This window comes from Siphateles boraxobius, unplaced genomic scaffold, assembly GCF_051911475.1.
Source record: "Siphateles boraxobius isolate OS27281-9 unplaced genomic scaffold, OSU_SipBor_1 66, whole genome shotgun sequence".
NCBI classification, from domain to species: Eukaryota; Metazoa; Chordata; class Actinopteri; order Cypriniformes; family Leuciscidae; genus Siphateles; species Siphateles boraxobius.
In genome coordinates, this window is record NW_027509193.1 from 29,347,579 (window position 1) to 29,364,607 (window position 17,029).

At 39.2% G+C, this 17,029-nt stretch overlaps 1 protein-coding gene across 1 annotated transcript; it reads left to right on the forward strand.

Moving 5' to 3' along the window:
- Window positions 1–1,092: 1,092 nt before the first annotated feature.
- Window positions 1,093–11,356, forward strand: gpr146 (G protein-coupled receptor 146). The gene is made up of 2 exons (XM_077213413.1): window positions 1,093–1,417; window positions 8,627–11,356. Exon 2 carries the CDS (start codon window positions 8,670–8,672, stop codon window positions 9,669–9,671), a length of 1,002 nt encoding a protein of 333 aa, XP_077069528.1. The 5' UTR covers window positions 1,093–1,417; window positions 8,627–8,669; the 3' UTR covers window positions 9,672–11,356.
- Window positions 11,357–17,029: the final 5,673 nt, after the last annotated feature.

Consider the following 17,029-nt stretch of genomic DNA (forward strand, 5'->3'; position numbering starts at 1 on the left):
TGTAGTATAAAACTAAAAGTCTATTTTATAAAATTGCTTTCATTTTCTCTACATTTTTGTTTGTTTGCAAAACTTTTTGTACCTTTACAACGGAGTGCACCTTTAAAAATCAGCGATTGAAAAATTATTATTAAACTTAACTAAACTAAATACATTTAAAATCATATTCTAATATTTGCTAAATATAATCAAAATATCTTTTATTTGCATTTCACACCACGTTTTGTGTTGTAGCCTATTTTGCTTTTGGAAAAAGTTTGCACATGTTGAGGTTTTCAAACATTAATCCCATTCATTTAGTGTTGAGGAGAAAACAAATATGGAAAAGCAAAACCATGTTGTTGTTGTTTTTTGCCTGAAATTTTGTCTTGCACTATGACACATTAGTTTATTTTGCAATGTAGCCTACATGCGTGTGCAAATGATGTTGTCGCATTGGTGACATTGACTTATTTTTATTGCCTACACTTAACTAAACTAAATACATTCAAATCATATGTTACTAATCATACTCTATATCACTATATTCTGTTTTCTTCAGGCATTTTTATCAAACAAAAAAGACCTGAGTTTACTGTAAAAACAACATCAAATTCAAGTAGGTTACTATCCTCATCCAGACTACCGGTGTAAAATTGTCCAACTCTAAATAATGCTGCGGGATCGGTAATCCTCTGACCTGCAGACTCAAAGCTTCTCTGGCAGGTTTTAAACGCGATAGTGAGTGAGTGTGCGGTTGAAAGTTGCTGTATGTCTCCCTCCCTCTACTACTCTCGTCCATGGACCGCGAGCTAAGCGAAATTACGAATGCTACTACCGTTAAGGCTACGCTAGTGAATATTAAGAAGGTCGCGCTCATGTTGCCTGGTAACCTTCCAATGGCAAAGGCTAGATTCATGCATATTAATTACCCTACGCAGGCGTTGTTCGGTAACCTTCCAATAGCGAAACGCCTGCCTAATGAATATTAATTAGCCACTAGGGCCTTTGTTTTGATAGTCCAATAGAATTAGTTTGTACTATGAATATTAACAACTAAGGTTTACCGTAGTAGATTTCATAACTTTGCAGTCGGGCCTCTTGAAGAGGAGTGTGGGGGAGGGTCACGTGACGTGTGTACACACAGTAGAGTTCAGCACCACTCGATTCGTAGTAAGATCATCAGCGTCCTCCCCTTTCCAGAACAAGCTTTGACGGACCAAAGACGAATGTACCATATGCAACTGTGTTTACGCCACATATCGGCGACATAATCGATCGCATTTTTACTTACTTTATTTAATACGAAGTCCTGGAAGTCTAGCTACCGATTTGGGAGCTTTTGTCAAAGTATCCGAGGAGAAATGTCAATGGAAATACAGCAGAACCCGATGCCTCCGTAGAGAGCTGTCTCTCAGTGCCAAGAACTGGTCCTCTGGTGAGTAGGCTAGCAATACCTCCCTGTATTGAGTTAAAATTTGTTTTTAAAGTAGCATTTAAACTGCTGTATCTAGTCAGCAGGGATGAGACAGCTCGCTAAATCAGTCACATGCATGTTAGACCCTTTATTACAGTTTACCGCTCGAAGTGTGGCATATGTGACAGTTAACAGCAACATCAGACAGGTTAAAATCATAGGCAGTAAAAGATAACTCAGGTTAAACTCAAACGTGTAATGCCAGGATGAAAAACAAACCAATGATATTCACTGCTCAGTCAAACATACGCATCTTTTTAGTCATTGTGAAGATTTTTCCCCCCGCTGTATGTTTACAAAAAGACAATTAACCATAGTTTTACTACATATAAAAAATAAACATGGTAACCACAAATTAACAATGGTTTTGATACACTAACCATAGTTAAACCATGGTATTTTTGTGGTTATACAAATCTATCTGCCAAACAAATAAATAAAAAATACACTTTTACAAAAATAAAAACATGGTTAATTTTCGTACGGGTTGTTTTTGAGATTATGCGCAGGAAAAAAAAGTATAAATGGGGTTTGTACATTTAGCCTTGTATTTTTGGTTATATTTTCCAATAAGGTGCCTGGATGGGCTTGGAACATCCTGTAAGCATCAACAGAGCGTGTAAGGAACATACTGTGTCTCTACATTTAAACACTCTGTATAGCTTATCAATTTTTAACTTTTATTTTTAATTAATATTTAAAAATAAAAACAAACCAGGTGTATCAGCTAAGTATTGAACAAACAAATGAAAATTGTTTAATTGTTTTTAAACTTAATGTAAGGTGATTTGTAAGTTGCTGTTTTCACCAAGTACAACATGTTCCTGGATCAACTTCTTAATTGACCCTGAAACAACGTTTTAATCAACCAATCAGATTTAAGGGACACATTTTTAATGTCAAGTTTAGGCTTACAACCAGGGTTAGGTGCTTCTACATCAGTGTTATCCACTATCATCTCCCTCTGATTTAGGTTTAGGATTAGTATCGGACTAAATCGGACAGGAATTATGTGCAGGATCAGCAAAATATGTCTTATAATGGTGACCATTAGTTGCTTATTCTCATTGACTAGTGATCTTTGAGAAGAAAACCACTGTTTTGTAGTGTAATATTTAGCCTACTAAATATAATCAAAATATCTTTTATTTACATTTTACACCACATTTTGTGTTGTATGTGTTTGGTTTTGGAAAGAGTAGCACAAGTTGAGGTTTGCTAACATTAATCCCATTAATTTTGTGTTGAGGAGAAATATATATAGAAAAGCATTACCATGTTGTTTTTATTTGCCTGAAATTTAGTTTCGCCCTGATACATTATTTTATTTCGCAATATACATGTGGACAAATGATGTTGCTGCATGGGAAGTGACTTTGAGTTACCTAAATAACCAAAAACCCCGGAGAGGCTACTTTACTGTTGGATCAGAACCATGTAGGACTTGTAAGAGGATGGCAATGTGCCTATGAGTTCTGTTGAAGATCGCAAACGTCATATGTGACAGCTGAGAGAAGCATGCCTCTTTGCCTAAAGACGTTGGCGAGCGCTTTACTCTCCAACATGGTCTTCTGGAGTGTCCAGCTGGACATGAGAGGATTACATAACCTGTTATCCAATTTTCTCATACAGTTGTCAACTTCGATCCCTCATATTCTCTTCAGTCCATGTATTTCATTCCAAATGTGGAGATATTTTTATATGAGTGACCCCAACATCCCACAATGCTAAGACATGATGTACACAGTCTACACACCAAAATATAATGTTCACCAGTAAACAAATTATGCTATGCAAATCATACATGAATCGCTTTGTATAACTAGAAACAATCCTTCAGTGAATTTGTTTTTCTTGGTTCAAGACTGCCTAGCGATTAAACCATGCACGCGGTACTCAAACACCCAGAGTGATCTCTCCTGCTGATAACTTTACAAAGAAGCGCTGAGAGAACATGCCGTCCCAGGGGTCAACACAGCTGAGGCGGTGTCAGGACGACTAACACAAATATGTGCAGGTTTAATTGAGACGTTTGTTTGCGTTTCACAGCTTCAGGAAGGTATTGTAATCCTTAAAAAATGTCCTGGTCATCAGAGCCCCGGCTGCGTGTAGCTGATGAAAAGCATGTAAGAATGAATGGTGCTGTTGGAGGACGAGAGTTTGAAACGGGTCGAGTCGGTGTTGAATAAAGTTACAGATGCAAAACACGAAAGATCCCACTGAAACACCCATACTTTCACACCGGACAAATTTTAACTTTGAGCTCACATGGAGGAGGATCAACTAATTTTATATTTCCAGCGGAATATTTTTATTTGAATATTTATGAGGCACACTTTGATCTCTATACCAAGATGACCACTACTACTAATTCTGCCTGTTGCAAGGTTAGTTTTGGAAGAGGGCTGCTGGGTAAAAACACCATACATTGACACCATACATAATGACATTCGTGTTGTTTCACTATGTAAACAATATTTTGTTAAATTTACAGTAAAAAACTGGCAGCTGTGGTTGCCAGAAATAAACTGTAAATAAGTACAGCAGGGTTGCCAAGTACTTGATTTCCCAGCAGAATTGGGCTACTTTAAAATTGTTGGCGTGGGTTAAAGGTTTGATATATTACATCATAAACCCTGTCATCTTCATGTAATCCAACTAAAAAATCCAATTACAATTTTCTTCCGAAGATGGTTTCTGTCATTTTACGTAGTTCTTATCATGCTGACATATGTTTAAGTGTTGATTTTTCCAATAAGTTTGGTTTTAGTTAGTTATTAGATGCTATAAAAACGTGGTGTATGCCAGCTGTGCTTGCGATTGAGTCGGGAGGGAGCGGGAGTATGTGCGGGACCTTGATACCGTGGCTCCACCTCAGGATCACTACTGTGCGTGTGCAGATTCGGGCTCCAAATGAAGTAATCGGCACAATATGACAGTGGTTATTTCTGGGATATTTTGGCTACAATTTTTTTTTTATAGCGGATGTTTTTCCCCATCAAATATATGGTGATTATTATTTTTTACTTATTTTATTTTTACTACTTTTATTTATTTATTTTTTATATATATTTTGCAGTATTTTAGCGTAAAATCATATATAATAATTAAATACAACTGTGGCGAACAGGACGACCGAGGGACGTGAGAGAACGGCGCGAGGCCGGTGGTGCGATTGCTAATGAGCAACACCTGTGAAGCACACCGGTCTCGCATCTCTCACGGAGGAGCGCCGACGTTGATGATCGAGAGAGGAACAGGCCTGTATTTTAGTTGAGTTTGGTTTTTTGTATTTGTGTTTTATTTTAGCCAGCAGTCGTCCGCGAGGGGCTGCTGGCGGTATTTTAGTTTGGTTTGTTTTATTTAAAAAAAATTATTTGAATGTTAGCCGGTTCCCGCCTCCTTCTTCCCTGAACATTGCTACAACAACCATTTACAGATGGTTATGTACATGGTAACTTACAGTTAACAGGTTTTTACTGTAGCATAACAGTTTTCTGTAAAACTGGCAAAAACAAGAAACCTGTTTGACGCACTTCTGCGAAAGACGAAAAATTTTGAAAAGACCTCCATTGTAATCACTGAGATGTTTTAACATGCAGTACCATATTTAGTTTTTGGAGAAGTTTTTTTGTGTCATTCTTGTTTATGTCACTTTTGCGTGTCATCTGTATTTCTATATGCTAAACCTTGTGTTTTTGACTCCAATTATGTCGTCTTCCTCTTAGTCTGCTTTCTATTTCCTAATCCCTGCAGCTGAAACACAGAAGTGAAAAATGTATTGTAGCACAACATGATTTGACTGCAGAGCGCTCAGTCCTCATCTTCGTTTACTATTCGTTACCTAAATCCTTGCAGCACGCACACACACACAAAGCTCAGAAAATGCAATCATGTGACATCACTCAGCCGATTCTGAGAATTTGCTGTACATTCCAGTGGGGATACGAGGGGTGTGGAGCAGAACCCTCCTTTCATCTGCCGGGCGGAGGGTTGACTACTTCTCTGAAAGTGTCAAGTGCATTTAGTTTGACTCCCACAACACTCTTCATCCAGATGCATGGTCAGCCAAGATTTCTTGTTTGTTTGTATAAGGGAGGTACAGTTAATAACAGGGGTCACTGAGAGGTACACAGTGGATGGACACTTAACCGTTGCAGGCATGCTTGCTCATGTATGCGATCCGTGAGCTGAAGGCATTAGAAGAACTACTCTCTGAATTTCATGCTTTTATTGTACGCTGTGAAGTCAGCTACCTTTTGCACCCACTCAGGAATGCTTCAGTCTTCCAGCATAGACAGTGTTTGGTCATGGTCTCTTGAGGCAGACAAGATGCTGGTTGCAAGTTTGAAATGCAAGGATGTACAGGATGGTTGAATAGTCATCTGTGTACAAAAATGTACAATACCTTTTATACAGCATACATTGTTAAAAAGTGACAGTAAAGACATTTATAATGTTATTAAAGATTCACCTTCCTTCCCCCCCCCCCCAAAAAAAAATTTTGAATACATTTGTCATTGTGTTCACAAAAATATAAAGCAGCACAACAGTTTTTAACGTTGATCCTTATAAGAAATAATTCCCTTATGGGCAGCATGCAGTCTGAACTATCCTCCTCAGATGGATCAGTGGATGTGTAAAAAGTAAACAGATGATTTTAACAGTTTGCAACTAAAACTCAGCAGTACTGCCCTAATTTGCACTATTGGTTGCTATGGTCACAGGAAGAGGAAGAAGGGAACCAGGTGATGACTGTTTTTAAGTGAGAGATAGGGACACAGGTAGTGACTAGTCTTGGATGTTCTATTGTGTTTGCTAGCAGCAAAGTCCATTTGCAAGATATTTTGTTTCTTTGAAAGTAATTCATGCAGAAAAGCCGGCATGGCCATTATGGAATCATACTTTTACACCTGCCCTAGAAACCATGTCATCACATATTGTTTTCCCATGGTAACACAAGTCTCATGCCAGTGAAGAAAACAATTTAGTCTTTACAAGTAGGGATTCCCCAATATGAACATTTTGGCAGATACTGATAATTCGTTATATTTGAAAGCCAATAACTTATATATTGGCCGATAAATTTAAATCCAATTTTTTTTTTTTTGTAGCCTATATGACAGGCCTGCGCTGTACATGTTGCACTTAACCGAATTTTCCTTTTCTGAAGTTATTCCAATCATATTTCAAGCAATTCAAAACCCTCATGACGAACAGTGCACAACTTAAGTGCCTCAGATGTAGGAAATAATCCATTATTTATCGATGTTAATATATCGGCCAAATTTTCTTATCGGGCCGATAACGGTAACATTACAAATACACATATCAGCCGATACCGATATGGTGGGCGATATATCGTACATCCCTATTTACAAGTTTTTCCTCTAGACCAGAGTTTAACCCTTAAGTGTTGCAATGAAAATATTTAGTTACATACCGGTTAGACTGCAACATAAAGTGCTGCAGACAGAGCTGTTGAACATGCTGGTTCACCATAGGTGTGTGACTACAAGGTAAAAAGGATAAATGAGTTTCCCCACCCTCTGGCGAGAGTCATAGTGGAGCAATCCATGGCTGCCTGTCTCCAGGCCAAAACAGCCGATCTGTGACTGTGTTATGTAAGCAGACATAGGAACATGCACTCAACAGTCATTGTATCTGCTCAGATGTGCTCAGCGTTGTCTGGGAAGACTCCAACTCTATACGACCAAATACATGCTGACATGCACACAAAAGCCAGAAGCCTTGTATCAGAAAGTTTGATTTGCAAAATATGTTCTTAAGACATTATATATATAATGACTTGGGCTGTCACAATCCCCCCCCACCCCCCCCCCCGACAATTGTCATGCAAATAATTGTGAGTGATGATTTCATTGATTTGTTGGTTTTTATGTTGTTATTATAAATACATTCACTTAACATATATTCTATAGTCACTTTAAATTAATTAAGATTGGAGTATGTGTGAATGGGAAGTGCACAATGATTGCAATTATTCCAAATAAACATAATAGGTACAAATAATTTTGGCTAGCACACGTTCATCTCACATAAAAAACACAGGAAAACCAGGTTCAAATTTGGCTTGTTTGCTCTCTTTACTCCTTAAATTTGGTCTCTTTACCAATTGTTTACATAAAAGAAGCCAGGAAGCTAATTAAATAAAATAAAGCAATAATGTAGCCTGTGTGTAATCATACAAAAGTGTTGTTCACATTGTGAGAGCTCACTGAGAGTGTTATGTCATTATGTTTTAATGAGTGGACTGCAGAGCAGCTCTCTGCATGTGCCCGCGCTGTGACCTCATCCTGAACTCAAACTTCACACTGTGCATCCACTGCTCCCATGACATGTCGCATATCATGCCATAAATCTGCCCGCCTCAAAGCCTTAGAGCTGAATTATGCCATCCTTTGGTCACAGCACGTGCATTGTCACCGCCCAACAAGCCAAGGTGCTGAGCTGGAGAGGTGGAACCTATTGTTATGGAAAGTAACATCTGATGTCATATAATGGTGTCCTTCCTCTTTTTTTGTACAGCATGATCCTTAATGGCACGTGGTGACTGGAATGAAGTTCTTGTGTTTAGGGTTTTGCTCTCCAGTGCAACATATTGTGCTGAGTTCAATTCAGTCTGTAAGATGCAGGGATGTGAAAATAATGGTGTTTCTCCAAATCTAATGCTTGTGCATTGACTGTTCTGTTTATGTATGGTTTCAGTTTTCTTCTCTATGAGGTGGTAACAACAGCAAGAAGGTTATTGCAAGCCAATGATCAGGAAACACCTAGAAAGTATGAACAATTCTTAAATTTAGCATTACAGGTGCACTATGTAGTTGTTTACCACTTACAGGAAGTTGTAAACCTAGAGAAATAATCAGTGCATTTGTCAACTATCCATCATTTTATTCAAGGGTGTCCAATTCTGCTCTTGGAGTTCCAACTTCCAGCTATCATTGAATTAAACACTAATGAATTAGCTAATCAAGGATTTCAGGATCACTAGAAACTCCCAGGCAGTGTATTGAAGCTGAACTCTGAAGTAAAGCGGGACTCAAATAGCAGGATTGGACACCACGGATCTTGTCGGGTAATAAAAGCGCTTTATAACTTTGTAAACAAACCATTGCATTAACATTCTGCTCATGTTCTTTCTTACAGCTGATTCAGAAAGACGGAGCAGACACCTTTGGAAAGTCTAGCAATGTGGAGTTGCATGGTTTACAATGAGACGGACGACAACGTGGAACTCCGGCTCTGCCAGGACTTCGGACTCATTCTGTCCGTCTTCTCTCTGGTGTACCTCATTGTCTGCTTTCCAGTGGGGCTTTGCTACAATGCCTTGCTGGTGGTGGTCAACCTTTCCAACAAGGTCACCATGACCATGCCTGATGTCTACTTTGTGAACATAGCCATTGCTGGTCTGGTGCTCAACTTGGTGGCTCCAGTAGAGTTGCTGGGCCCCAGTTTTACACGCTGGCCCATGTGGGAATACAACAATGAGATCTACATCACCCTCCTCATTCTCTTCAACATCTCCTCTCTGGTCATCATGTACTCCACTACCTTGCTCAGTCTGGACTATTATATTGAGCGGGCTCTTCCCCGCACCTACATGTCCAGCGTCTACAACACCAAGCATGTTTGCGGCTTTATCTGGGGCGGTGCCGTACTCACTAGCTTCTCTTCGCTGCTCTTCTATGTGTGCAATCACGTCTCCACTAAGATCATCGAGTGCTCCAAGATGCAAAACAAAGAGGCGGCTGACGCCATCATGATGTTCATTGGGTATGTGGTACCGGTAGTTGCCGTGCTTTACGCGTTCGTGCTGATCCTCCGAATCAGGAAGGAGTCCACGCCTTTGGACCAGGACTCTGGGAGGCTCGATCCTTCCATCCACAGGTTGCTGCTGGCCTCTGTGTGCATGCAGTTTCTTCTATGGACTCCATACTACATGACCTTACTGGTGCACACAGTGGCTGGAGCTCCTGGGAGCTATTCCAACAGGCAGAACCTTACCACATACTTCTTCCTGAGATGTTTATCCATGCTGCTCGCCTTCTGCAGTAGCTTTGCCATTCCCCTCATGTATAGGCAAATGAACAAGAACTTTTCGCATAAACTCCAGCGGCTCCTAAAGAGGCTGCACTGCGGGGACCAATCGTGTCCTCACGAACGCTCAACAGTACAGCAGGTGGTCACATGAGGGCTTGTGTCCAATCGGACCTGCTTCTCCCTCACTAGCACTTACTCCGAATCCACAGTAGAGCCAGCACATGAACCTGGATATATATTGTGTGCAGAAAGGAAGCTCACCACAAGGTGTGTCTCTGTGAAACTTTGGAACCTCTGTAACACTTAACTTTATTTGTCCATCTCTGTGGTGAGTGGGCGACCAAGAAGAAACCACTAAGTGCTGTTTTTGTGTAAGCTATGTCTATTCTTTGGGTTTTTGGGCCTGGAGAAATCTCAACCCATCTGATGATCCTTTCGGTGGTGGGGGAAAAGGTTGAACGTGTGTAATCTGTTACAGGATATGTGGCATAGCCTTCTAATGTGATGCTTTTAGACCAACCCATTCCCTTTTAGCTCAAGGCCACATTTTGCCCCAGACTCTCTGTGTTGTGATCCACAACTGCATAAGCTCTTCAGTCTAGATTGAGTTTTCTGGTCACACTTTCTATAAAACCTCTCTGGTAGACGCTAGTATACGCAATATAATTACCTCAATTTCACACACCAACGGGCATTACATTACAACTTTTACAGCACCCAGAAATAACTCAGTGAGACTGATATCAGGGAGCGGGAAAGATGTGTTTGTGTGTGTCATTGTGTGCGCGTGTTTGTGTGTTCTCGAGTGCTTGCTGCTAAGGTGATGTGCATCGTAACTGCCCAGCTGCTCAGCCATATTAAATCCAGTCAACTGTGTATAGCTTATTGAGACAAAGCTATAGAAATGATCTACTAGACAATGGATCACAGTTTTCAGGTCAACTAGTTAGAAATTTAATCTTCTTTATTAAATACTTTTTCAATCATTAGTCTGTTACTACTGTAATTATTATCCAGGCACCATAAGGAATTGGTTTACAATTCAGATGTTTGAGATGTGAATTCAAGCTCCACAAGCTCTATCAATACATTGATTTCTTTAAACAGATTTACGCTCAAGAAGAAACCTGCTCAGATTTGTTCTGGAACATACAGTTAATGATTTTCAAAAGTATTGATCTGACTTTATTGCTTCTAAACGATTGATCAGATTGGGAAAACTGTTTCTGTCTGATGTGTATATCCAAAAGAAATAGCTTTTATTGAGATTAGTTGCATGAATAATTTCATTGTATGCATATATAGAGAAATATGCACCAATGCTCTCAAGACTGGGAGAAAATCGTAGACTTTCCAGAAAATAATACTGGCAGGATGAGAAATAGTACAGTTTAAGCTAGTAAATGGTATGTTGTTATCGAAAATGTCTTTACTCTTGTTTTTTCTTGAGTCAGTGGATGCAAAATTAGTATATTTTGGAGAGAAAGCACTGTATATGAATGGAAGAGAGGAGACGTGTCATTTAAATCCACTTTTGTATCCAAGGGAAAGAATGTATTTAAAGTCATGAAGGGGATTCAAATCAGTTAACCCTAAATCAACGATTAAACAGCATAAAATCGCAATGCTATGGCTGTTGTTTGCTAATGCCAGTATGTATCATATTAAGAATATGTATATATTGTACTTCAGAGATTTAGTGGAAAAAAAAATACATGCCATTTTAGAGTACAGTATTATTTTCTCAGAGATTTATTTAGATACTAAAGTGTCAGTCATCCTCTGGCCCATACTGAGTCAAAGATAAACATATTCAATAAACTAACATGAATATAATCCTGCTCGGCTTTTCATTGATTCACAACATCAAAGAACATCACAGCGTTCCAAATGACAAATGATGAAGCTTGCTTTGGTTTGCATCAACAAAACAGGTATGGATGACTACACTCGCACATACCAAATAAAATAAAATAAATATGGTTTATGTAACAGATGCCAAAACATATTTTTCTTGCTTAGTGCGAGCCTCAGAATAGTGCCAGGCCCTAGGAGCACAAACCACACTGAAATGTTCTTTGGCAGAATCATTTTGTTTAGTTGCCCATCTGCAGAGCAGCAACCACTTCAGACATTAGTATGGTGAAAGACACATTCGGCTTGTTCTTCATGGCATATTAAACACTTTGCAACTTAACTAAGGCCCCGTCCACACTACTGCGTTTTCGTTTAAAAACGGAGAATTAAAACGAAAACTATCTCCGTCCACACCAGCGTTTTAGCTGCGTATTAGAATTGATCTCCGTCCACATTTTAAAACGACTGAAAACGAGGATCACGTGACCATTCTCCAACACTGTGCATGCGCGTGCCGGTGTAAACAGGAAACGGATGGACTATTCCTCAGATTTGATGAAGAAGCAAGTAACGTTAGCTACCTCTGCAAAGATTAGAAAATGTCGAAGACCAGAGATTTCTTTTCATGGACCGCCGCTGCACACGGGAATTGTCATAGATCGCTCGAATAATAGTTTGCCTCCGGCGCATGTAGGCAGTTATAGCATTGTAAAATGCAGAATTTGCTTGCACAACAGCTGCTAACAAAGACATCAAAGTCAGTAACGCTTGTAATTCGTTATCCATGTTGCACTCACTAACATCAGCTACGTAGTCCAGGATGTTTTTGTTTGTTTTCTTCCGGTGACGGGACATGTGATGGGTGGCTGACGAATCAGGGAAGGACACGTCATGGGTGATGACACCCAATCATAGAGCCGAGCGTGACATTCTACGTCATCGTTTCTAAACTCCTCCGTTTTGTCCCGTCTACACTAAAACGCCCTCCGGAGATTCAAAACGAAAAACGGAGCTGCAGCGTTTCTAAACTTCTCCGTTTTGGGTCTTCGTTTTTCCCGTTTTAGTGTGGACGGGAGGTGCAAACGTAGCAAAAGGTCTCCGTTTTTAAACGAAAACGCAGTAGTGTGGACGGGGCCTAAGAGGTTTTACTGAAGAGATTGTCTAAGTTCAAATCTCAAGCGGAAACTGCATTGCAAAAACAATGATTGTTATCAAACAATTTCCAACCGCCATTGGTCGAAAAACAGATCATTTGCCGCCATTGGTCGAAAAACTCACGCCATTTGTTAAATCAATATTGCTGTTGGTCAGGAAGCTTAAACAAACAGCGAAATATTTTGAAAATTGCCAGTGTCACACATTTGTGGAACTCTTAACAGGAATACACACTTCCAAAACTACCTAAATGTTTGTGGAGTAAGTTGTAGAGAGACTCAGTCCAGTGTCGACTATTTTAAATAAGCATTACTGAATGATTCACAAGACGCTGTAGTGTTGACGCCTGCAGAATAAGAATTCACCTGGGTTTTGTTATATACTGACTTGCAGTGGGGCACCTCCAGTCTACAGAGTCAGCAGTGTGTGTGTGTGTGTGTGTGTGTGTGTGTGTGTGTGTGTGTGTGTGTGTGTGTGTGTGTGTACACGTCTGGAATGGAGCGAGCTCGGTCAGAGTGGGAGTAGACCGAGGGGCCCTGTTCAGGCCTCAGCACTGTGTGCAGTCTCTCCGAAGTGCCTGTGGCGTCCCCAAACCAAGCCACAAAACCCCTGTGAAAGAGGAACATTCTAGGCGTTCTGAGAATTGTTTTGGCTTCTGAACACCCCCAGCACAACATATCCGCCTGTCACAACACAAGAACAACATTGTCCGATATGGAACAATGGAGCCAGGGTAAGTGTCGGAATGTTAGACAAGGAAACAATGAAGAAGCAAGAGAAATTTCATGTGGTTTGGACTAATACTTCCAAAACTGATTGTAAGAGTATTTCTTACAGGCACTGTTTTCTTTTTGTTAGAAAGTCCCACTACTTTTTAGGAAGTTTTGGAAACTTTTTACCATGCTTTCATTTATTTTTTTTATTTTCAATGAAGAAATTTTAATGTTTTACCCCTGTCCCAGACTTTCAATCTTAATATATAATATCAATCATAAAAATATAAATAATTTAAACAAGTGAAAAAAATATGCTGCATCATTTCCAATCAGACTGTAATTTAATATGTAACTAAGTGTGTACTTAGGATAGGCTACCTAAAATGTTATTAGTTTAAGCAAGATGAAGGAATTGACCATTTTATTTTAAAACATGTTTATAATGTAATGTCCAGTACCGTCATTTCCACAACAGTATTAATGTAAAATGACAAAAAGTATTGGTGAATTATCCTGTGATGGGTGGATGTCCACTGATGTACATTATGTTTGAAAAGTCAAGTTTATTCACTAAATGTTCACAGGGCCAAAAGTCCTAAATAAACACCTATATATGCAACATGTCTAACAAAAAGCTGTACTACGGAAGCCCTGAACCGCAAAGTAAAAAAAAAAAAAAATCCGTAAAAAATATATATAATTATAGCATTTAGAGATTAAAGTCGAAATATCTCGAGACTTTATTAAAAGTTTGTCTCAAAATATTTGACTTTATTCTCGTAATTTTAGAATTATTTTTTGTTTAAGTTGCTATTCAGGGCTTCCGTACTTTACAGACATATTATGCAGTTGTAGTCATTTTTTTCAATAGATCCATCAGTCAAACTGTTCTTGACTGGCCACATTGCAATTACTTTAGAGGATATAAAATTTGAGCTTAACCAAATGGAGGCACCATTGCATTAGCCATTTAATCTACTTTTAAGGGAACCCTTCATAATTATTTCACTGCCTCATGCCTTTTGTTCACATATGCATGTCCAAACTCTTTTTTTTTGCAAAAGCATGCAGGAATTGTTTTGTGTATTGTACACACACCTTAAACAAAACAGATATTTTGAGTCTGAAAAATCCAGAACTGTCAAAGCACAAATCACTCAGCTGTTTTTTGTTTTTTTTTACATCTGTATAGAATAAAGTACAAATGGACTGAATAAAATAATGGATGCCATATATGCCTTTCTCCATTAATATTTCATGAAGGGGCAAATTAGAATCTTAATGTTTTCCTCACAAGCACGAGTCATAATCTTTTCGCTGTTTTTTTTTCCCTTTCTTTTTTTTTCTGCATCAATAATTCCCTGCTATCTACTTAACTTTATTGCACATTGCTCTGGAATACTTTATTCTGATTGGTCAATCGTGGCATTCAGTAGTCGGATATTTCATAATATTTTAAGTTGTCCATAGCAATGTTACTTGCTGTGCTATTTTCACATCTTTCATATCTAAGCGCAGACTCGCACCCTTTTGTTTTATCAACACCTGACGTATTTTGTCTCAGTTATCAACTGTAATATCGACTGTAGTGTACATTATCCCATACATATTGCATCCAATGAAGTCAAAAGCTTTGAATCACCCAACAGGACATGCTTTCTAGAGACAGGTGGATGAGGCGTTTAAGTCACCTCCCCCCCTTAATTGCTGAAGCATCACCCCACTCTCAGAAATCCACACCTGAAAGTTCAACATCCTGTTGGTATGTCCCACCAAAACAGAAGGCAAGCGTGTTTTAGTGATGTTAAAACACGCCATGTTTAATCTCTTAGTGGCACCTCTAACTATTCCAGTGGCCTCAAGAAATGATTACACAGCCTCCTTAATCTGAGAGACTCAAAATAATTCACTCGAAATCCAATGGCAAACAGCTAGAGGTTCGCACAACAGGTTTTAAATCCCACATATTGGGTAACACATCCTGAATAATGCCTCAATTCCGGACACAAGCTCAATTTACCCCCAAGAAGCCGGGGTCTCTAATGTTCTCTGGTCTTGTTCCAAAGTAAACTTGAGTTGAGCTTAAAAAGTAATTGTTTCGTAGAGACCGGCTTAAATCGGCCACACAAGACCACCAAGGTTGCACATTTGGTTTGTCTCTTAAAGTTTTTGCTGTTTGACTTGGCGCTCATCCAGATCTCTCGTATAAATTAGGACAACAATTCCTTTTAGAGGTTCAGGGTCACAGCAGGCAATGCAACTGAATCAGCTGATACACAATAAAAACAACAGAGTAAAATAATATATTTACACATAAAAATAAAATCACAGCCAGACTAAAAGTGAAAATGTTTCTATCAAATGGCTTGACCTGGTTTAAAACTGTCAAATGTCTGAAGTTTTCTATCTGTATGACATTCTAAAAATGGGTCAGGAGCTTTGTATTTACATGTCTGGTTTACCCAACCCACCTCTATTCTAACCTCGATAAGCGCAGGGAAATGGGATGGGGCAATTCAGTCATGGGACCCAGATTTACTACCCTTTAGATAATGTTATAATTTTTCACCAGAAATATCTCTGATTGGCACATCGAATGCCTTAGGCAATTACATGCTCCCTTCCTCTTTTTGCACCAACGGAATGATCTGGCATGAACTGAATGCTTTGATAAATCAGACCCGATGGGGAAAGACAGTCCAGCCTTGCTGGAGAGGCCCAGACTACAGCAGATGGCTGAAACCCAATCCTCTAAGATCCTGCCAGACTGGCTCGGTATTTTTCCTCTTTGCAAATGTACCAGAGATTTGGAAATACAACAACAATGAAATCCTGGTGTCAGCAGAACATCTGAGAATTGGACCATGGGAACCACACAGGAGTGAGTTACCAGGTTGGCAATGTTTGACGCTGTGGTTGTGTGGGTTGGAAGTCATGGGAAAGTGTGACTATTAAAGTGAGAATGTCACTAGTGTCTTTACTCACTGAGACAAGTGTGTCTCCACTTCACCAGACCACAGGCATGGAGCTCTACAATCCATTATCCTTATGTGTCGTTTCCAAAACATTTTGACATACAGTCCTAGTCATGAAAAAAAAAAATACAAAATATTTAGCGGTCTTAACCATTTTAATCGCAAATCACTGGTCAGGAAATTAGCAAGAATTGCAGGAATACTGTAGATAAAATAACCGATAAAACAGGGAATGGCAATTTGCAGACAGTTTTTTACAGGAAGATGATTCTGTGTTGTTCCACTCATTGTCAATTGCTTCAAACAGTTGATACTTGACAAGTGTCTCCCAGTTCGTTTCAGTTTAATGTAAGATCAAAGATTTACTATAGGGTTCAAATCTGCACTTTGACTAGCCAAAACATAAGCCTGGTAACAACTTTTCATTTGAGGGAACCAAGCCATTCTGCAATATTCTTCTGAACTCCAATGCAATAAATGACTTTTCACAGTGAAGTATTTCACCAATACCAGCAGCTAAAAATGCTCCCCACTCTTCCTCTATGCTTCTGTGTAGCTACTAGAGATGCATTTATTATTATATTTCTCAGCAGATTTTCGCTCTGGAGCATCACCAATGCAACGTGTGCTTCACTGTGATTCATCACTCCATCAACTTCCCATATTCAGCCCAAAACAACAACAAAAACTGCTGTTTATTTTCCCCTTATAACTCATACTTATGGATCAATAAAAAAAATAACCTGAATGTTTACATGTTTCACAATGTTTTTCCATTCATCCAACCCTGAAAATAGCCATATTGA

Excerpts from the sequence above, each read along its gene's own strand:
- gpr146 (XM_077213413.1), top strand. The coding sequence starts at position 8,670 with ATGTGGAGTTGCATGGTTTACAATGAGACGGACGACAACGTGGAACTC.